Consider the following 23,510-nt stretch of genomic DNA (forward strand, 5'->3'; position numbering starts at 1 on the left):
TGCCCCTGCGTTTATTTTTTGCAGTATAAAAAAAAAAAAACAAAAACAAACAACACACACTTTTTGCTATTAAACACGTCCAGTAAAAAATGTTTAAAAAAAATCTAATTTTGTCATAAATTTAGGCCAAAATGTATTTCTGCTATAGGGCGGCACGGAAGTGGTTAATTAGTGCTCCATTCCATATATTCTAATCTGTGCTGTATATGTACTTTGTTATTAGTCTCTGGGGCTTGTCTGTGCTGCCAATGTGGTGCTATATCACAGGTTTCTACTCATTATGCCCTTACCCTTTTCATTGCATTTCTAGTTAACTCCTTTTTATAAACATATCTATATCCCCTGACGGAAAGCAAGATAGAATTGTCGTTCTGGAATGTCTGGGCCATGAACGCAAAAGTGAAAAAGGGCCCTAGTGTTTCAGTACCTTAAGCTATATAAAATCCACTTTACCCAGGTACCCCATCTTACTGGCAGTAAAGTATTGGCCCTGAGTAAACCCTGGCTACATGTATTTCATGCATTGTATTCTGTTTATACCAAGGGTGTAGCAATCCGAAGGCATTATATTGTACAAATCAGCAGGCTGTCACAGATATGGCAGAAAGGTGGCTGCAGAACTAATAAAATAGAGATTGACTAATAAATGAGGCACTTCTAATATTTACTCTGCTCAATCTCATCTTCTATTTTACCAAGAAAAAAAAATAAATAAAAAGGTATTTTTTAATGCCCTAAAATTAGGTTTAGTGCATTGTACTGAAATTTTGCACTTTGTCACATAAAGCAAATCAGTTTACCAACAGCAGAATTGCCACTACTTTCCAGGGTATCTGCTTTCAGAAAATACAACATGTTTGGGGCTTTTAAGTATTAATCGAGACTAAAAGAAAAAAAAAAAAAAAAAAGAAGAAGATTAAGCTAAAGGGTAATGTATCAAATAAGATTTAGGTACCATTTACAGCTGGAACTTTTTAACCTAGTGTAACCATTTTGTAAAACACACAGACAATAAAATTACACAACAGTTGTTTATTTCTTTACAGGTTGAATCAGACTGATCATCTCAAACAGATTCCTGCACAGGGGGTTCATAGCCATCCGCCCTTTCGACTTTGGCGCCTGTATCATCTCCGGTTGGCTTGCCAGAACTGCCACCCTCTCCGTGCAGTTCCATGAGTTTGCCCACTGCAAAAGAGATAAATTGGAAGAGTATTAATACAAAATTTGAGAACGAACAGAACTGTATGCTCAAATTCAAGAATCTGGGAACGTCAGAATGATCTCAAATACAGTAATCACAAATGATCATTTGGGACCGAAACAGTTTGTCATCACTGTTCCCATATAATGTAGTCAAGTATAAATATATACAATCTGCATACATACCTGTCTGCACTAGCAAGCACCAGAGATCAGGTAATAAAAACAGCTGGATAGAAACATTTTCCATATGAAAAATATGAGCTTTCATTTCTGATGCTGGACGTTTGCCCTCTCCCTACTAACTCTCCTTTCTTACTACTGAAAAAGCATTGGGGGGCAATTTTACATAAAAAAAAAAAAGTGGTTTGTGAAGCTCCAGTTCCCCTAAACATCAGACAACCATGCGTATTTGACACTTGCATGCTTTTACACAATCCGATCTCTTATAAAAGGGAACACAAGACCAAACTAAAACTTACGCTCAAATTTTGGCTTCTTCAACATCTTGACCTTACGGACATAAACATCATGGAGCGGGTAGATTGACTGACAGGCTTTTTCAATGTCTTTGCCTATGCTGTCTGGAATTCTAGAAGGAAAGGGGAAAAAAAAAATCATAAGTTGCCTGCAAAAGATTTAAGAACCATTGCACAAGATAATTTGTCGTATATAAAAAGGAACCTGTCAAATGTTAATGGAGCTGCCATTGCTGATCTCTTTGATATTGCCAATTCCCAGGCTGTCGTTCCAAAGCTAAAACTGTACAGTTGGGAGTCACTGACCTGAACAAGTGTAAGAAGGTTTGAAGCTTATTTACAGCACACTTGTTGCAGGTCTGATTCAAGACTACAAGTCAAAGCCAGGCATCTGGCATTTTTAGAAGGCAGCCTGCATGGACAGCTCTTCTATCATGACAGGGCAACTTTAATATTATACATAATTTAAGTAACCTTGTTGCCAGGACTGATTTCAAATGACTGGAAGGTGGGACACTTAACTAGGCAGCAGTATTCACACTTTCAAGCATGCTTATTACCTGATCATACAATTGGCTCATTGCCTTCACCAGCTCTTATTTTATAATGGTATTCTGCATTTACTTACATACTTCTTTCACAGAGTTCAGATCACGGGAGATCTGAACTAGCCATAAAATGCAGCAGTGCAGAACCAGATTACCATTATGAGTATGGAATAGATCAATGTTGCAGTGAACAGGTGCTTCAGGAGTAGGCACAGCATATTTAATCAGATCTACCCAATTTAAAATACGATAAGGCTGTCTAAATCAGGGGTGCTCAACCTTTGGCCCATGGAGCCCTCTGATGTTGCCCTCTATCTCAAACCAGGTGTGCTGATGAAGGCAGGAGTTTTAGTGCATCACACCCGCAAGATAAAGTAGTCTATGGCAAAGCGCAGCTTACCCACAGGTGCATCAATGTGAAAGCAGCCTTATATGGGGCTCAGGACAGTAGGGGCTCAGTCACATTTGCAGTTTGGGGGGGTGAAAAAAATCTGAATCTTATAATCACTTTAAACACGTTATATTTACCTGCTCTGTGCAGTATTCTGGGACACGCAACGGGTCCATACACAATGCAGTGCTGCTCGTGCATGCGCAGTGGGCACCCGGCCGTGAAGCTGTAAGCTGTCACAGCCAGGTTACCCACACTTAATATGCCGGTGGCGGGGACAGAGGAAAGCCAGTGAACCTGGATGGAGTGAGCACACCTCTGGATCGAGGGACAGTCGAGTGGCTGTTTTTTGTTTTCTACACAGGAGACTGGATCTCCACTTTAAAAGGTGGAGTATTAACAAGACAGTCCAGCAACTAGTATTTTTAAAAGGAAAAATTGGCAATTGCAGCCCATGTATTCTCCCGTGAAAAATTCCATTACCACAACTCCAATGCCCCTGTTCAAACAAACAAACAAAAAAAAACCACCACCAAAAAAAAAAAAAAAAAACAGGCAAAATATTTTAATGAGATACTTACAGCTTGTTAACAACCTCTTTTAGGTCATTAGTTTGGACTTCCCGAGTCATGATTTCCATCATTTTCTTGCGAATCTGACGGACTTGCTGATGCTGGGCATATGAAGTCTTTCTGATCTGATTATTACGTTTTTTAGTGAATCCAACACAGAAGAGACGGAGCAGGTAGCCATCTGTTGTCTTTACATCAACATGAGCTTCAATCATGGTCTATGGCAGAGTAAGCAAGCATTCACTAAGCTGTTCCAATACTTTTTCAAACATTAAGATTAGGATTGGAGAACATTTGTATGTATGTATGTATGTATGTATGTATGTATGTATGTATGTATGTATGTATGTATATATATATACATACACACACACATATACACATATACACACACACACTTGTAAAACTAATAAAACTTAAGTGGGAGGTCAAATGCAGGCCAGAAAAGCACTTGTGTAAGAATTCAGATAAGCTCGAGTGTCTGACTCTGAAGTACACCAAATGAATTTTAGTCTCTTAAAATTAGGTTGCCAAGGCAGTCGGTGGTCTTCTGATTTCAGTAGTTTAAGTCACTTACCCAGAACAAGAATACAAGTTTAGGATGTCAGAGTTTAAATATACACTCATTTCAAGCCTAAAAGTACTAAGCAAGGAATCATCAGAACGATCTCAAAGGAGTAATCAAAGAATCATTCGGGACCGAAACACTGTCATCATTTGCCACCATACTTTTATATTTTCTCTTTTTAAACTGAAGTCAAACACTAGTTCCAAAATAATGGTATACAGGTATTCAGCAGATGCCAGCATCTAACACATGCTTGCTGAAAGGATAAAGACAATGGAAAAGTTCTAAATTGAAGTTCTACTGCACTCCATACACAATGGACCATTCTTGCATAAATTAAAGAAACCCTGCTGACAAACTGACCAGCCCCTGGCAAAATCTCCTACATCAACCGCAGCCCAACCGCCCAACCGGCGGCTACAGCTGTCGATCACCAGGTCTCGAACACAGATTCCCTGCCAGCGATCACCGAGGAACACCGACAGGGGAGAGGTCTGTATGAAACAATACAGATATCTCCCTGGTCAGCACCAGCATGCTGTTTTGTATTGCTTTTCATAGCAGAGTAATACAAAGCAGCATGCTTTCAGTAAAATAGCACACAGCACATGTGAAACACACAGCACACAGTTAATCCTTTGATCGCCTTCCTGCCCAGTGTCATTAGTACAGGGTCTGTGTTTTTTATTAGCACTGATCACTATTAGTGTCACTGGGGATGTCAGTGACAGTTCCCACCCAGTGTCAGAATGCCCACCGCAGTCTCACTATAAGTCGCTGATCACCACCATTACCAAAAAAATAAACCACACACACACACACACACACCACAAGCAGCATTCCAGTATACAGTGGTGTTCAAAATAATAGTGTGTTGAAAAAAGTGAAGCTCAGAATTCTTCTAATAGCTTTTATTTCCATACACACAAATGCATTGGGAACACTACACATTCTATTCCAAATCAAAAAACATGAAGAAAAAAATATCAAATTTGTGTTGTTCCTCTAAAAAAATTGAAGAAAAGTGAATATTAGACTGTTCAAAAAATAGCAGTGTTTGTATTCTTCTTTACAAACTAACATTCGCCTGTGAACAAGTATTCCAGCCCAGGATGATTGGACTACATTCCACAGTTCTCTATTTCTTGGTTTTGCCTCAGAAACTGCATTTTTGATGTCACCCCACAAGTTTTCTATTGGATTAAGATCCGGGGATTGGGCTGGCCACTCCATAACGTCAATCTTGTTGGTCTGGGACCAAGATGTTGGACGTTTACTGGTGTGTTTGGGGTCGTTGTCTTGTTGGAACACCCATTTCAAGGGCATTTCCTCTTCAGCATAAGGCAGCATGACCTCTTCAAGTATTCTGATGTATTCAAACTGATCCATGATCCCTGGTATGCGATAAATAGGCCCAACACCGTAGTATGAGAAACATCCCCATATCATGATGCTTGTGCAACCATGCTTCACTGTCTTCACAGTGTACTGTGGCTTGAATTCAGTCTTTGGGGGTCGTCTGACAAACTGTCTCCGGCCACTAGACCCAAAAAGAACAATCTTACTTTCATCCGTCCACAAAATGTTGCGCCATTTCTCTTTAGGCCAGTCAATGTGCTCTTTGACAAATTGTAACCTCTTCAGCACATCTTTTTTTTCAACAGTGGGACTTTGTGGGGGCTTCTTGCAGATAGCTTGGCTTCACACAGGCGTCTTCTAATTGTAACAGTACTCACAGGTAACTTTAGACCTTCTTTGATCTTCCTGGAGCTGATTGTTGGCTGAGTTCTTGCCATTTTGGCTATTCTTCTGTCCATTCGAATGGTAGTTTTTCGCTTTCTTTCACGTCTTTCAGGTTTTGGTTGCCATTTTAAAGCATTTGCGATCATTTTAGCTGAGCAGCCTATCATTTTCTGCACTTCTTTCAGAGAGAAATGCACTGTAACCAGCATTTACAACATATGCTGCCTTCCTTCCTTAAATAAGGGCAATAATTGCAACCTGTTTTTCAAAGAATGAATGACCTCACTAATAGAACTCCACACTGCTATTATTTTGAACATGCCCCTTTCAATTAGTGATTCAATTACACAGAATCAGCAGCATACATGTCATGACTGTTGGGTCTGTTGGATTTCTATTACTCTACTACATCTGCTAGTAAATTATCTGCCATGTAGAAATATCATTTCTACCAAAAACAGTGATTGATCAGGTTAGTGATGTCTGACTTCTATTATTTTGAACACAACTGTATATACCGTTTATAGAGGCTATAACTTTCACGTAAACCAATTTACACGTATTGGGATTTTTTTTTTTGGCAAAGGCATGCAGCAGAATACATTTTGGCATAAATTTATGATTAAATTTTTATCAATTTTTTTTACCTTGTTTTATAGCAAAAAGTAACAAAAATTTTTTTCGTTGGTCTTTGTTTATAGTGGAAAAAAAACCAAAAAAACCACGCTGAGGCGATCAAACTACCTCCGAAAGAAATCTACATTTATGGGAAGGGGGGGGGGGGGGGACAAATTTAATTTGGGAGCAACGTTGCATGACTGCGCAACTTTCAGTTAAAGTAATGCAGCGCTGTAAATGCAAAAAATGGTCTGGTCAGGAAGGAGGGTAAATCCTCTGGAGGGCAAGTGGTTAAAGAAGCAATAAAACAGACCACAAATTGCTGCAAAAGTTTGTAGTGCATGTACCCTCTGAATCTTAAGAGCAGCAAAGTTCACCTATTAACAGCAATGCAGATTTATATATGCTTGCATTTCTTTAGGAACTTTACTTTCCCCATTTACTACACTGTGAAAACTTCCATGCATTTCAATCCCCTTATCAGGCTTGTATACTTAATTTACCACCTGTAGGGCATTACATGATGTACTGAACTTTCAATGGCTATAACCAGTATAATACCTGCAGCTGCAATCATCCCAGTATCAATATTTTTGGACTTTGATGCCAAATAAGGTAAAAGTGATCCAAGTGGCTAAATAGTTGCTGGATCGCCTTTACATACCTTCCAGTGCCTTCCCGGGCTTTCCCATCCCACTGGGTAGCCCGGGACTGAAGCCGGCAGTTCTGCTGTATTACTGCCGAGATGACAGAGGATCAGAACTTCCCCAAGCAGCTCTATGGTACAAGAAACCGAAAGCAATGAGGATTTTGTCACTTCCAGTTTCGCAAGGATGTAAACAAGCCATTAATGGCTTGTGAAAGCACCTGATCAAATGCTTTAAAGGGCAGTGGAGAGATCGGAGGTCTAATAGACCCCAGATGTTTCAGTAAAAGGGACCTGTCACTGTTCCAGCTCTCGCAAAAGGATGTTGTCCATTATTTGTGTTAGCAATAAAAGTGAATAAAAATTAAAACACAATAAAAAAAAAAAAAAAAAAAAAAAAATTAAAGCGCCCACACAAAAGGTGAGCGCATACAAGTACTGCACACATGTAAATGGTGTTCAGACCGCATATGAGGCATCTCTGAATGTCAGAGTGAGAGCTACAATTCTAGGACAAGACCTCCTGTGTAACTCTAAATTGGTAACCTGTAAAAGCTTTTAAAGTGCTACCTATGGAGATTGTTCTGTACCCTAGTTTGGTGCCGTTCCACGGGCATACAGTATTCAGTTTTAAAGCATAACATGTTAAGTATCTATTTACTCAGCTTAAAATTTTATATTTTACCAAAAATGGGTATTCTATTGTGCACTGAAACTCAAAGTATTTTTTAATTAAATTTGCATTTACAAAAACCACTGTGTAAACACTGACAAAAAAACAAACAAAACTAAAATATATAAGATTGAAATAGGCACAAGGAAACATCAATGCTGACATTTTCCTTTCAAAAGCATAATTTACGGCCATTTACTCTATGAACTCTATTCTGTCTTGAAAAAAAAACAGCAAGGTGAATTATAAAATCAACATATGCAACTACATTATGTATCTATTGCATGTGTCCCTTTGTTCTTGGCACTCGATGCCATGGTTAAAGGCAGATAATAGCTGCACTCCTGGGCTACCAATCACGTTACATTAATATGTCACTCAGGATTCCCCCGGAATTCAAAGTGCCTTGAATATAGAACAGCTGAATGTGCTGCTGAGAGCGTTTGCCTGGAGTAGTAGCTGCGACCAGCGGGGAATAGAATCCACTGAGGGACTTTTAAAGTCGATCGGAAACACATGCATGATGCTGCCATGGCAACCTATGAACAATGCACTGAGCACTTGGGAAGGCGTACCTTATTAATGCAAGCAGTGGACAGGTCTCCAATCCAAGAATACAGGAGTATAATCTTCACTGTGGAACTGGCACCCATGTGCAGAGTATTTACATTTTACATATGTGGGAAATGCGAGGTGAGCTGCGCAAGTCTTTTTAGATTATTGATTTACGATTCCAGAACAGATTGTCTAAATTTGTAGTTACATTTCCTCTCTGTTGTGTTTAAGTGAGCTGTGGCACTAAAGTATACCTTTATATACATATGAACAGTGAAACCATGGGAAGAGGAGGGGTTGTGGAGTATTAGTATTATTATACAGTATTTATAAAGCGCCAATAGTTCGCTCAGCGCTGTACATTACAAAGGGGGACAGAACATGTGACAGAACAATACCAATACAATGTGATACACGAGGGGTTCGAGGGCCCTGCTCTTTCGAGCTTACAATCTAGGAGGGAGGGGATGGTGGCACAGGAGGAGATAGCTGTGGGGGATGGAGTGGTAGGAAGAGTGGAGGAGGTCGGCAAGTTAGCAGGGGGTGGGGTAGGCTTCCCTGAAGAGATGGGTTTTCAGGGTGCGCCTAAAGGAGAGGAGAGTAGGTGATAATCTGATGGGTTGGGGCAGGGAGTTCCAGAGGATGGGTGACACCCTGGAGAAGTCCTGGAGGCGGGCATGGGAGGAGGAGACCAGGGAACTAGAGAGAAGGAGGTCTTGTGAGGAGCGGAGTGTGCGTGCTGGGCGGTACTTGGATATTAGGTCAGTGATGTAGTTCGGGGCAGTATGGTGGACAGCTTTGTACGTCAGCGTTAGAATTTTGAATTTGATCCATTGCGCAATCGGAAGCCAGTGGAGGGATTGGCAGAGGGGGGTGGCACAGACAGAGCGGCTGAAAAGGTGAATGAGTCTGGCAGCCGTATTCAGGATCGACTGAAGCGGGGATAGCCAGCGGCGAGGCAGGCCAGTGAGGAGGGAGTTGCAGTAGTCGAGTCGTGATATGAGAGAGTGGATGAGCTGTTTAGTGGTTTCTGGGGTTAGGAACGTGCGTATTTTGGCGATGTTGCGGAGGTGGAGTCTGCACGAGTTTGTTAAAGATTGGACTTGGGGCTGGAAGGATAGGTTGGAGTCCAGAATGACACCCAGTACTCTGGCCTGCGGGGCGGGTTTGATGGTGGCGTTGTTGGATGTGATGGAGAAGTCAATGGGGGGTGGTGTCCTGGCTGGGGGGGAAGACAAGAAACTCGGTTTTGGAGAGGTTCAATTTAAGGAAGTGGAGCGACATCCAGTCTGATATGTCGCTCAGTAGGTGTGTGATTCGGGCTGAGACCAAGGGGGTTAGGTGGGGGGTTGAGAGATAGATTTGTGTGTCTTCGGCATAGAGGTGGTAGTTGAAGCCGTGAGAGTGTATGAGTTGGCCAAGGGAGGAGGTATAGATGGAGAAGGGGCCCAAGGACAGAGCCTTGAGGGACCCCAACAGAGAGGGGGGAGTGAGGGGGAGGTGGTAGCATTATAGGCAACGCTGAAGGAGCATTGTGACAGGTAGGATGAGAGCCAGGAGAGAGCAGAATCTCTGAGGCCGAGGGAGTGTAGTTTTTTGAGGAGGAGGGGGTGGTCGACTGTGTCGAAGGCCGCAGAGAGGTCAAGGAGTAGGAGCACTGAATAGTGGCCATTAGCTTTGGCGGTTAGCAGGTCGTTGGAGAGTTTGAGTAAGGCAGTTTCGGTGGAGTGTAGGGGACGGAAGCCGGACTGTAGGGGATCGAGGAGGTTGTTGTCGTTGAGGTGAGAGCATAGGCGGGTGTAGACTAGGCGCTCGAGGAGTTTAGATGTAAATGGGAGCAGGGAGATGGGTCTGAGGTTGTTCGGGTCATTGGGGTCCAGGGAGGGCTATTTAAGTATGGGGGTGATGTGTGCATGTTTCAGAGGGGAGGGGAAAGTGCCTGAGGAGAGGGAGAGATTGAAGATGTGGGTGAGGGAGCGTAGGATGGAGGAGGAGGAAGGTCGTAGGTGTTGTGAGGGGATAGGGTCGAGGGGGCAGGTGGTGAGGTGGGCATCAGAGAGGATCTTGGAGACTTCCTCGATGGTAGTAAGGTCAAAGGTGCGGAGTGTGGGGGGAGCTTCAGTATGAGGAATGTAGGGTGGGGTGGAAGAGGAGGTCAGAGCAGTGGTGGGGCCGTGGGAGAGGAGTGATGAGGGGGTAGCTGAGTGAGGGTGAAGGGGGTTGGAGAGAGTTTGAGCAGCGACGAAGTCCCTGCGGGTTATGTCGAGGGGGAGGGGGGATGAGGGGGTAGCTGTGTGAGAGGGGACGGTTTGAGAGGGCGTGTGAGTTGCGGCAATGTCCTTGCGAATTGTGTCAATCTTGTTTTTGAAGTGATTGGCAATCTCAAAGGCAGTGAGTGAGGTGCTGGGTGGAGGTGGAGAGAGTAGAGAGTTGAAGGCAGAGAAGAGTCGGCGAGGATTGGAGGAGAGGGCCTTGATGAGGGTCAAGAAGTAGGCCTGTTTGACAGCATGGAGGGAGGAGGTGTAGGTGTGGAAGGCAGATTTGTAGCGGGTGAAGGCTTGTTGGGATTTGGTTTTGCGCCATAGTCGCTCCAGGGCACGACTTTGTCGTTTGAGGGTTTTGGTGTGATCAGTCTGCCAGGGCTGGAGCGGTCGGGGTCTGATGTTGCGTGTGGTTAAAGGCGCTAGCGAGTCAAGGGCTGTTGAGAGCGCATTGTTGTAGGCGGTCAAAGCCAAGTCAGGGCAGGACAGGGGGAGGATGCGGTCGTGGAGTTGATCAGCTGCAGAGTGGAGGGAGGCAGGGTTAAGGTTGCAGAGGTTACGGCTGGTAGTAGTGTGACATTTGGAGGGGTAGGCGTTGGAGGACGAGGAGATCGAGAGTATGGAGTGATTTGAAGTGGGGTCGAAAACACTACTGTGGCCCACAGTACTGTGCACTGCAGCTGCTTTAGATCTGATGGGAAGCTCTGAAATGAGGGGAAAGCTCTGCTGATTTCTTTCATCCAAATCACATGCAAGCAAAAATGCTGTTTATTTTCCTTGCATGCAATTGGGTATGCTTTACAAAGTGAAAATTTTACTCATTTACTAAGCTCTGGAGCATGTGCACAGTATATTTCTCTTTGCTAAAACTCCAATGTGTACTTCATGCCATCTTTTTATTGGGGGACTTGATTTTTTTTTTTCTTTAACCACTGGCTTCCCAAGCCTATTCTGATATTTCTCTCCTACATGTAAAAATACTCTGAACCCCCAAACATACATTTATTATATATTTATTTTTCAGCTGAGGTCCTAGAGATTACAATGGTCGATGTCACAATTTTTTATGTCACATGGTATTTGCAAAAAAAATAAAAATAAATAAAACTCACCAATACATAACCCAAATTTAAGGTACAATATAAAAGATGATGTTACGCCAAGAAGATAACCAACAGGTCACACTTTAAAATTGCACTCACTTGTGGAACGGCACCAAAACTACGGTACATAAAATATCTACATAGGCTATGCTTTAAAATTTTTTACAGGTTACCTGATTAGGAGTTACAGAGAAGGCCTAGCATTTGCTGTAACATTTGTGGCAATATCTCACGTGTGGTGCAAACACCGTTTACATATGCGAGTATGACCAATGTATGCGTTTTCCACTGCAGCTAGCATGGGGGGACCAGGGCGCTTAAAAAAAAATTTTTCTCTTCTTTACACTGTTCCTTTAATTTTTTGTAAAATGTAAACAACTGCTAGTTATAGATATAAGCCATGACAGGCCTCTTTATAGCGAGATACCCCCACTTCTCCAGGTCCTCCCCCATCCTCTGGAACTCACTACCCCAATCCATCAGACTGTCACCTTCCCTCCTCACCTTCAGGCGCTCCCTGAAAACCCACCTCTTCAGGGAAGCCTACCCCACCCTCACCTAACAGCCGCTGCCCTTCCCTCCTCCTACCACTCCATCCCCCACAGCCGTTTCCTCCTGTGCCTCTACCCCCTCCCTCCTAGATTGTAAGCTCGAAAGAGTAGGGCCCTCTTACCCCTTGTGTACTATTTGATGTTACTGTTCTGTTTCATGTATTGTCCCCCCTCTATTGTACAGCGCTGAGCAAACCCTTCGGCACTATATAAACTCGATAAATAAATAAATAATAAATAAATAAATCTCTCCTCTCAGCTGGAAAGGATGAGCTATAAAAAAAAAAAAAAAAAAAAAAAAAAAAAAAAAGGGGGGGGGGGGGCTCAGGCTCCATCAAAAGAAAAAGATTTTCCATCAAAAGAAAATAAAAAGGAAGGGTTTACATCTGCCAGAACCAAAGTGACGTTTTGACGTCACTTCTGCCCTCCCAAGGGGCCCATCTCTGATCACCGCGCTGCAGTGGTGAATCACATTCCGCAACAGTGCCGATGGACCACCCCTCCCGCCGCCTGAAAAATGAATCTAGCAACAGCCTAGCCACTCGGATTACTATTATTTCAAAGAAAATCACCGGCTGAAAAAAATTATACCGATATAATGGTTGTACCTCAACTATTGCCGGTAGGGAAGCTGTTAAAAAGGGTGACAAGGCCCCACCCCCTCAATCTACAATCCGTACACCATGACAACGCGAATACAGAATTTTAGATGGGTTTGCAAAACATATGTAAAAGGAAAAACTGAAATATCACATTGCCATAAGTATTCAGACCCTTTGCAACAACGCCTGAAATTTAGCTCAGGTGCCTCCTGTTTCTCTTCAGGCTAGGTTCACATATGTGCGGGCGGTGCCACTGCGGATCCACAAAAAAATACGTGCAGCCGCACCACCCACCCGTGTCCCGGGGCACGGGAGTCCATTCAAATAATGGGCTCTTGTGCCCGAACAAAAAACGCAGCCCACAGGAACGCGAATATGTGAACCAGGGGTCATTGTGGCTGAGAGGTTTCTACACGTTGATTAGAAACCACCTGTGGTAAATTAAATTCATTGGACATGAATTGGAAAGCCACACACCTCTGTAAAAGGCCTCACAGCTGACGATGCATAATGTATCAGAGCAAAAGCCATAAAGGTCAAAAGAGTTCAGAGACAGGATTATTGCAAGGTACAGATCTGAGAAAGGCTACAAAAAAAAAATAAAAAATTTCTCCTGCACTGAAAGCTCCCAAGAGCACAGCGGCCTCCAAATTTCTCACATGGAAGTTTGCTACAACCAGGACTCTTCCAAGAGATGGTTGCACGGCCAAACTGAGCAATCGGGGAAAAAAAGGGCCTTAGAAAGAGGTGACCAAGAACCCGATACTCACGCTGACTAAGCTCCCGAGACCTTGTGTGGAGATGGGATAAAGTTCCAGGACAACCATCACTACAGCCCTCCAACCATCTGGGCTTTATGGCAGAGTGGCTAAAATGAAACCTCCCCTCATCTGCAAAATACATGAAAGCCCACTTGGGAGTTTGCAAAAAAGCACCTGAAGGATTCTCAGGATGTGATGAAACCAAGATTGAACTGTTGCTTCAATTCAAAACATTATGTCTGGAGGAAACCAGGCACTACTCATAACCTGCATGTAAACAAACAGAGGGCGCAAGGGCATAGTGCATTATCTTTTAAAATATCATTTATTGTATTAAAAAAGTGTTAATATACTCACAAATTAAATGTCAAAAGCACATCATATAAAAAGTACAGCATGGTCCACTCACACTGGATGATATCCATAATGGGACTCCAACACCTCCAAATGACTGACGCGGTTTTCGAGGATTTGCCTCTTCCTCAGAGCCCAGGTCCTCCTTTGTGAGTATATTAGCACTTTTTTATGCAATAAATGATCTTTTAAAAAAGGTAATGCACTAGGCCCATGAGCCCTCTGTTTCTTTACATGCAGTACTCTGGATTTCTCTGGTCCATTGGGGGCAGCAAGGCGTGCAGTTCCTAGGCATCCTAAATGTCGCTCTTCCAGCACAGGAGTATTTTCTCATGCCATTCTTGGTCACTACTCATAACTTGCCCAATAGTGAACTAAGGCGGTGGCAGCATTATGCTGTGGGGGTGTTTTTCAACAGCAGGGAGACTAGTCAGGGTTGGAGGAAAGCTGAATGGAGCAAAGTACAAAGATATCTTCAAAGAAAACCTGTTCCAAAGCACTCAGGTCCTCTGGGCCAAAGTTTCACCTTCCAACATGACAACAATCCTAGGCACATAGCCAAAACACAGGAATGGCTTTGGGAGAACTCAATGTCCTATAGTGGCACAGCCACAACCCTGACCTAAACCCTATTGAACATCTCAGTAGAGACCTGAAAATGGCTGTCCATTGACTGTCCCCATGCAACCTGTCTGAGCTGGAAAGGATTTGCAAATCCCCCAATCCAGGTGTGCAATCTTGTTGCGTCATACCCACAGACTTGAGGCTGTAAATGCTGCCAAAAGGTGCTTCACCAAAATACTAAGTAAAGGGTGTGAATACTTAAGTACATGTGATATTGCAGTTTTTTTTTTTTGTAATAAATCCAGACATTTCTAAAAATCTGTTTTCCCTTTGTCATTATGGGGTACTGATTGCAGATTAAAAAGGGGGGGGGGGGTGAAGGCTGCAACATTATAGACATACACAAAATATATATTACACACATAGTATGTGTCAGCTTATTCAAGGCCCATATCATATGTTTGTAGCAGCTACAAAATCTCTCTTTGTCTGGAAAAAAAAATTGCAATGAAGGTCTTTCATTGTGATTTGACATTCAGCAAGTTCCTTTTTGTAGTGTTTTGGTTACAAATCTCCACCTTCAATAGATGATCCAAGCAGCTGGTGCCAGCTACATAGCTGTATTGATATGTAACCAGCTAGAGCAGCAACTTTGTTGCCAGCTCCAAACTACAAGGGAGATTAGAGAAATTTCTAGTGCTAGAAATTAAAGAACCTCTCAGTGTGATGTGGTCTTAGTCTATGACTTTCAACCAATACATCCCTAACAGATGGAAATCAGCAGGGCTTGCAAAACTATCCAGCAACTTACCTGCCACTTTTTAACCATAGAACACATCTTGTCACGGGTTAGATCCATGCCATGGAAGTTGGTGAGACAGTTCTTGCCCTGAACATCTTCAGTAATCAGCTTGAACTTACGGAAGGCCACTTCATCATTCTGCAGGTCAGCAAGGCTTACCTCAAATACACGGCCTTTGAGGCCATCAGATGCAATCTCTACATTAAGCAAAACAGAAAAAAATAGAAAGACAATATTTTTAAGAAAACATTTCTAGGGCAAAATCAAGATCATTCTAGTGAATAAGGGAATGTCAGAACGATCTCAAAGATAGTAATCATGGATGTCATTTGGGACCGAAACAGTTTGTCATCATTTATTCCCATTTGTAAAACACCAATGCCATAAATCATTTGAAAACCTTAACCACTTGCCTACCAGGCACTTATACCCCCTTATGTACCAGGCCAATTTTCAGCTTTCAGCGCTGTCGCACTTTGAATGACAATTGCGCGGTCATGCAAGATTGTACCCATATGAAATTTTTATCATTTTTTTCTCACAAATAGAGCTTTCTTTTGGTGGTATTTAATCGCTGCTGGGCACTTTACTTTTTGTGCTATAAGCAAAAAAAGTGCAAAAAAAATTTGAAAAAAAAAAAAGTTTCTTTGTTTCTATTATAACATTTTTCAAACAGGTAATTTTTCTCCTTCACTGATGTGCGTTGATGAGGCAGCACTGATGGGCACTGATAGGCGGCACTAATGAGGTGGCACGGATAGGCTGCACTGATAGGCAGCACTAATGAGGTGTCACGGATAGGTGGCACTGATATGCGGCACTGATAGGTGACACTGATAATGGGTACTGATAGACAGCACTGATAGGTGGCACTGACATCACTGCTGGGCACTGACTGGCGGCACTGACTGGCACAACCGCTGGGCACTGGCTGGTGGCACTGACTGGGAGCACTGCTGGGCTGCACTGATGGGCACAGGTGGGTGGCACTGGTGGGTGGCACTGGTGAGCACAGGTGGGTGGCACTGCTGGGCACAGGTGGGTGGCACTGCTGGGCACAGGTGGGCGGAACTTGTGTGTGGCACTGCTGGGCACCGATCATCAGGGCACTGATGATCAGTGATCCTGATGATCGGTGCCGATCCCCGCTCTGACAACTGCCGGTTTTCGGCAGCACTTTCCTCACGCTCTGACAGCGTGAGGAAAGTGCAGCCGAGAACCGGCATTTGCATTTCCTAGTGATCAGCGTGTCATTGGACACGGCTGATCACGTGGTAAAAGGCCGCTGTGATTGGCCTTTTACCACGTCACGTGATCAGCTGTGTCCGTAGGACACAGAGATCACGGAGATCGCTGGGTGCGCGCCCCCGGGGGCGCGCAGGAGAGCGCGTTCTGGGAGGACGTCATATGACGTCCACCCAGAACTGGCCGGCCACAGTGCAACCGTCATTCGGCTATCTGCGGTCGGCAGGTAGTTAATGTTAAAGTTCACTAAAATCATTACATATAAGAGAAAAAAAAAAACCAAAGGAATAACAAAAAAAAAAAGAAAAAAAATCCCTTCTGGCCTAACTAAGCGTCCACACTAAGTGAGTTTATACCACAATTTCTGTATTTCGGATACATTTCTGCAAGTTTTTGATGCGTTCTGGTGTGTTTTCCCCCTCCATCTCAATTCAGGACATATATGTTCTGATGCAGTCTTGATGCACTCTGCCACATTCCAGATACGTTCCATACAGATAAAATTTAAAAAAAAGAAAAAAAATGCAGCACGTTCTACTTCTGTTGAGCACACTGCACTGGTGTGAACTAGGGCCACTGGAATACATGGAACACACTATGTATGCAATTTGATGCAGAAGAAAAATGCTCTGGACTACATCTGTTATGAACCAGCCCTAAGACCATATACCTCATTGTGTTTAGAGAAAAAAAAAAAAAAAAAAAAAGAAGTGTTTGTGCTGAAGATGTGCTATTATAGTCTACACCACAGTAATGCAAGTAGAGAGCACAAAATGGAATATACTGTTAACACAATCATGTAACTGGATTATTTGCCATGTTTTCTACCACAATCATAGTAAACTGAATTGACATTAGATGGAATCCACATCTAATAAATAAAACAGAATAGAATCAAGATAGGGCAGTGGTAAAAGGCTTAGCAATAGATTTGGTATTGGTATAAGAAAACTTGACTCAGAAAAATGATGCTCCCAGTTGTTAAGTCAGCTCAGCTAACATGCCTAAAAGTTTGCACTTCTCAATTACACAACGTCTCACTGCCACTTACTTGTTCCTTGTGTTCTTGTTACCAAAGTCTTGCCAAGGTTGCGGATATTGAACATTGCTGGTGCCTTAACATCATACCAATCTTTTTTGGAAAAGGGGTCAACACTGGAAAGAAAAAAAAAAATCCTGAAAAACGGCAAACAAATATGGTTGCCCATTTTACATCATGCTGTAACACAAGAGGTTGAACCATTTTTGTAGACTAGCGTTATAAGTTACAAATCTAAGAAATCTGCTGATGAACATTTTATGACCAACCAAGTCCTAAAACTTTGGCCAAACTATGGAGCTAGGATCACATATTACACTCTTTGGATAACTGGCTTCCTTCAGAAACTAGTTCTTCCTTCTACAGTAATATGTGACAATCCTGCAGATTCACAGCAATGACAAGTTGCTCAAACAACTGGATCACCATGTCACACCATTAGATTCATGAAGAACTTCTAGATCCAGAGTTGGAATGCAGTTTGCAGAGTGGCCGATAACCGCCATTGATGGGAAGGGCTGCAATTTCCCTTGTTAAGCAAAAAACTGTGCTAAAGGAAACAGGCCGCCACTGCTAACCACCTGCAATATACTAATTGGCTATCGTAATGACTCAACAGATTGAATCCTTTCATTGGTCCAAAACAAAGTATGCAGTGAGAAAGGTCCAATTCACACGTGTGGTGTTTTAGGTGCGTCACCATTGCATCAAAGAAGCAGCAAGCAGGATTTTTGAATGCACAGGTGTGATTGGGGCCTAGTCACGCCTGATCTGCACACTATTTTCCAGGTCAGTTCTCAAAGGAAATAAACTACTGAATATGTTAGAGTCCATTAAGGGATAAGCTCACTTAAAAAAAAAAAAAAAAAAGCACATTTTTTGCAGGTAAAAAAAAAATGTGCGTTTACTTTTTCTAGGAGCCTGTAAAGCATTGCACCAGCAATCAGTAGATCACTCCTGCAGACTGTTTGTCTGAGCTGTCAGCCCATACACTGCACAGGCAGGCAATTTCACACTGACAAGACAAAATTGGTGAACTACCACAACCACCTCAACAGCACCATGGTAGTTCATTGACAATTAGAAGCAGACAGCCGCAAAGGCTGTTGGGACTTGTAGTTTCCCATTCACAGAACTCTGAATGAATGATGTGGCTGGGTGGGCAGAGCCCCACACAGCTTTTTTTTTTTTTTTTTTAATTCTGACAGTGGGGGTAGAAGATCCCCCGCTAGCTGTCACAACAGGGAATTTGGGGGGGGGGGGGGGGGGTAGGAATATAGGTGTCTAATAGAATGGAAAAGGGTTAAAACTTATGAGGTTTTTATCGCTTTCTGGGATGCCATTAGGGAGGTCTCTTTTCTCACTATATCACTAACACAAGACAAAAAGGTCTCTGGGACACAGGCAGCAAATACCTGCCACTACTCTATAACAAGGGTTATTGCTGCTGGCTCTGTCCACTGTGAAAACATTTCTCATCACTGCCTGTCCCTGCAATCCTATCACTGGAGCAAGACTTAAGCAATAAATGACAGGAGATCTAACAATACCACATTCTATCTAAGGGAATGAAAAAATAATTGTTCCAAGAGTTGAGCTTTAAATTCTGTGCATCTGTGTACACCAACACATTCTACAAGAAGACCAGTTTTTACAATCTTTCACCTGTGGGAATGAAACTGTATAGATTAGATCAGTTAATGAAGTCTGATGAAGCCAAAGAACAAAACGATTGGGAATGTCAGAACGATCTCAAAGTTGGTAATCACAGATATCATTTGGGACCGAAACACTTTGTCATCATTCATTCCCATTAATAGTCTGAAATCATTCCTAGGATTAAGTTTACTTTTATATCATTAAAGCACATCTCTAGGCAAAGCTCTCCCCATCCATTCAGCAGGTTAAAAAAAAATCTCTTGTAAAGCTTTTATTTCAAACTCGCCTAACTCCCCGTCCCTCACTAGCGCTCCGACCAAGGAGTGACTACCAGTAGATCGAGCAATGTAGTCTGCACCTGTGCGGTTTGCCTGTGTGTACCCTGAGAGAGCCCTGCTGAAAAACAGCCAATAGAAGTGCGCACATCACTCAGGTAGCAACACTGGCAACCAGTTACAATACAATTCAGAGGAAGAGGGTTGGGAGTAGCCTGTCAATGCGATTTTACAATCTAATTATAATAAACATAACTCCCCCACCCCCTCCTTAACATTACATAACAGGACAGTTAAGTAGGATTTTTCAGCTAGTAAAATGCAAGTGGGAATTTAATTTTTTTCTTTAATAGTTATGCAATGTGAATGGGAAAACAAAGATAAAGTAGGTGTTATCCCAATTTTCGTTGTGGCAGGAGTTTGATGACAGACGAGACCCTATTGGTCTCCCAACTGGTCTCTTCTTTCCCAACTGCTTCTTCCTGTCAGCATTAAAGTGGAACTTCACCCATAACAACTTGATACAAAATGTTGTTCTTCAGCAAGAAACAAACATTCCAAATTATTATACTACCAAAATTAATGAGTGTTGTAAATTGCTTCCAGCGTTGTTTTTGCTTCTTTCTTGCTGGAGGATGCCATTTTGCTGACGCCTAGAACCAGAGCAGCAGTATATCTCGAACACCTCTAGTGGCTCTGATTTTCGGCACAGTGCCTAAAAATAGAGAGCAACTGAGCATGTGCAGAACAGAGAGTGTGTATTACTGGATTTTAAACAGTATAGGCACTTCTTTTTAATGTTTTTGTAGCTATACCTGCACAAGGGGCAAACCTGAAGTTATCTAGCAGGACTACATTTTCAGATTAAAAATCCACTTTATTGTGCACTGAGCATGCTCAGCAACCCCCTTGTGCAGCGATGAAGTGACTCCCATGCACAAATGTGGGAGTGACACAACTGCAGGCAAACCAATCGAATGACCAAGCCAAAAGAAAGGAAAAGATGGAAGCACCTGTGAAGAGTGGGAGTGCTGACAATGCAGCTATGGAGGGGATTGTTTCACAGGCAAGTCTGCCATAATGTGTGACAATGCTGTGCATACCAGTACAGTATAGCCAACACCTCCTGGGGACACATTTAAAAAAAATGTTGGAGTTTAATGCCACTTTAACTTAAAGTGGTTCTAAAGAATTTTTTTTTTACCCTAAATCAGAACTATACTCATGTCAGCTCCAACGATTTGCCGTCCTGGAGCTCCCCTCCAGTTGCTGACATCTTCAAGTGGCCGGCTTCCCAGGTATCAATTGTGGCTGCTCTCATTGACTGGCCAAGGATGACATCATTCCCACACATGCATGGGGGCTCTGTCAACTTCAGCATTGCAGAATTTCTAGCCTGAACTGCACAGACAGGAAGACAGCCAAGAAGGTCATTTCAATGCAGAAGAAACAAAGCATGCCTCTTCTGCATTAAAAATCCTGCCGGTTTGTTCATTTTTATTTTTCACATAGGTTTCCACTTTAATGAAATTCCTGCATAAAGGTAAACACCCCCCCCCCCCACACACGCGTAACATCTACCCTACTGATCCAGCCCTCTCCTATCTGCAGCACTACTACACTCCCTCTTCATGACTTCACAGAAGCCATTGGCTCCTGCTGCTGTCCGTCAAATCCTGTGAGAAGAGAACAGGGGATGCGACCAAGCTGTGATGTGTGTGTCTATGGACACACATAGCTCAGGAGTGCACCCTCAGCATATAGCTTGTTATGGGGGCACCCATAAGGAAAGTTGGAGTGTGCTGATGGCAAACTCCAGACAAAGAGGCAAGGAAACACTCTGCAATATCGTTGCCAAAGTATAACATCTCTTATTTTGATATTAATCGCTTCCCGACTGCCCTATAGCAGATATACTGCCACAGGGAAGCACGGGTGTGCAAAATCACGTATATACATATATACATGTGATTTTTCATTTCCGGGTAGGGGATGCGCGCAAGCCCTACAAGCGGTGCCAATCACCGGTCCTAACCGGTGATTACTCGCCAGTGCCCGGTGATTGCCGAGCATCTCCGACGGGGAGAAGCACAGCCATGCAAAGCAGTGTGATTACAGTGAAGCACATGGACACAGTGCCATTAGTACAGTGTCAGTGCTTTTTTTTTTTTTTGCACGGATCACTGTATTTGTGTCACTGGGGATGTCAGTGACACCAAGTCAGTTCCCCCCCCAGTGTCAGAATGCCCGCAATCCCACTGTAAGTCGCTGATCACCGCCATTACTAGTAAATATTAAAAAATTTTCAGTATCTATACCGCCATTTGTAGACGCTATAACTTTCACGTAAACCAATTAATTTACACGTACTGGGATTTGTTTTTTTAGCAAAGACATGCAGCAGAATACATTGTGGACAAAATTTATGACAAAATGTTATTTATTTTACATTTTTTATTGGACATGTATTTATAGTGCAAAAAAATAATACCACTGAAAGAAAACTCCATTTGTGGGAAAAAAAGACGTAAATTTCATTTGGGTGCAGCACTGCATGAACGCGCAATTGTTAAAGTAGTGCAAAAAAAGGCCTGGTCAGGACGGGGAGGGGGATCCTCTGGTGGACGAGCGGTTAAATATCACGTTTAAAAAAAAATATATATAAACTCTGCAATGAAATGGAAAGGGAGGTGTGACAGCTGACTGGGATTCAACTTTACAGCCAGGCTTCAGTCCAGGGTCTTTGCTTTGACTAGGCTTGAGAAGAGAAAACTTCTGTCAAGATTCAAAGTGTCTGCTTGTGCCCCCACTGCGGGGATTTCCCTCCCTTCCTATCACTGGGAGATCAGGACACAAGCAGGATCTTGTCGCTGGGACAGACGTTTCCCTACAAGAGAGATTCTCTTCCCATCCAGTTAGGAAGTTGCAGGAATCTGTTCCATGGGGACACACAGGCCACAAAAAACCCTTTCAGAGTTCCCATCACTTCCTCATTGCCCAAACACACGTTGGTAGCTGGGCTTTAATCACCGATGAGAACAGCCATCCTCTGAGCTGGTCAGCTTGTGCAGCCAGGCACCCTGTGCTCAGGGGATTCCATCACAACCCAGCAGCCTCAGAGTTCCTGCACAGACATGGTCCCTCCAGGGTCTGTCATTCCCTGCATTGTACAAGGGTGCAGCTACACGGGCTGTAGAGAGAGCCCCAGGAACACACAACCCTGGACGGAGTCAGCTGAGGGGCTCATACACCGGGCCTCACTATGGGACAACACACGTGACCTGTGTGTACAGTACACGCCTTAGTGCACACAGGCACCCCCGAGCCAAGCACACATTACCCATAGAAGGGACCTGCACGGGGCGCCAACCCGAGCCTCCGCCAGGCCGGCAGTCACGGAGCCCGGCTCCATCCACCTTCTATCAGCGCCATCCTTCTCCCAACACCCCACCACACACGTCCTATCGCCGCACATACACCTCGCCCTCATTCCCCGGCCTCTATTTCTACTCACATCTTCTTCTTGGCACCTTTTTTGCCGCCTTTGGTCAGCCGCTTGTTCTTGCCCACTGCCATCTTGCCCAGCTGGGAGAGAAAGAGGAAACGCAGGCCGCACACGCGAGACTTCAACGGGAAGGCAAGATCAGAGAGAGAGAGGGACGGGCACCTGGGAGACGCTGAGGACCTCTGATGGCCGGAGGAGGTATAGCGCGAGTGAAGGGTCTCTGCGGAAGGCAAATTACCGGTGTAGCGGCAAGATGAGTATCCCCATGAAGATGTCTCCCTGGCGCATCTGCGCATGTCACGGTTTCAGAGACATTCAATATTGCTGGGGAATATTATTTATTTATTTCAGGTACTTGTATAGCGCCATCAACTTACGCAGCGCTTTACATATATATTGTACATTCACATCAGTCCCTAACCCTCAAGGAGTGCACATCTAAGGTCCCTAACTTACATTCATATACAAGGGCCAATTTTAGACAGGATTCAATTAACCTACCAGCATGTCTTTGGACTGTGTGAGGAAACCGGAGTACCCTGAGGAAACCTGCACAGGGAGAACATGCAAACTCCAGGCAGGTGGTGCCGTGGCTGGGATTTGAACCAACGATCTTGGTACTGTCAGGAGGAAATGCTGACCATTTATCCGCTGTGCTGCCCATTAACATCATCATCATCCACTTGCCCTCCAGAGGATTTACCCCCTTTCCTGACCAGGACATTTTTTGTGAGAAGGCGTTGCATTACTTTAACTAACAATTGCGCGGTCATGCAACGCTGCACACAAATTA

At 43.5% G+C, this 23,510-nt stretch overlaps 1 protein-coding gene and 3 non-coding genes across 4 annotated transcripts; all 4 read right to left on the minus strand.

Moving 5' to 3' along the window:
• Positions 1–1,017: 1,017 nt before the first annotated feature.
• On the minus strand, positions 1,018–22,885 carry RPS3A (ribosomal protein S3A). Its single transcript, XM_089670464.1, has 6 exons — positions 22,727–22,885; positions 17,291–17,394; positions 15,004–15,191; positions 3,203–3,411; positions 1,686–1,795; positions 1,018–1,188 (listed from the first exon to the last, which is right to left on the minus strand). Exons 1-6 carry the CDS (start codon positions 22,786–22,788, stop codon positions 1,067–1,069), a joined length of 795 nt encoding a protein of 264 aa, XP_089526590.1. The 5' UTR covers positions 22,789–22,885; the 3' UTR covers positions 1,018–1,066.
• LOC149468288 (small nucleolar RNA SNORD73) lies at positions 1,271–1,342 on the minus strand. The gene has a single exon (XR_016311778.1). It is a non-coding gene; the product is annotated as a small nucleolar RNA SNORD73 (small nucleolar RNA).
• LOC149468289 (small nucleolar RNA SNORD73) lies at positions 15,283–15,354 on the minus strand. The gene has a single exon (XR_016311777.1). It is a non-coding gene; the product is annotated as a small nucleolar RNA SNORD73 (small nucleolar RNA).
• LOC149468290 (small nucleolar RNA SNORD73) lies at positions 19,016–19,087 on the minus strand. The gene has a single exon (XR_016311776.1). It is a non-coding gene; the product is annotated as a small nucleolar RNA SNORD73 (small nucleolar RNA).
• Positions 22,886–23,510: the final 625 nt, after the last annotated feature.

Source organism: Staurois parvus, unplaced genomic scaffold (genome assembly GCF_062004578.1).
Source record: "Staurois parvus isolate SC_StPar_1 unplaced genomic scaffold, SC_StPar_1.0 ptg000090l, whole genome shotgun sequence".
Classification (NCBI taxonomy): domain Eukaryota; kingdom Metazoa; phylum Chordata; class Amphibia; order Anura; family Ranidae; genus Staurois; species Staurois parvus.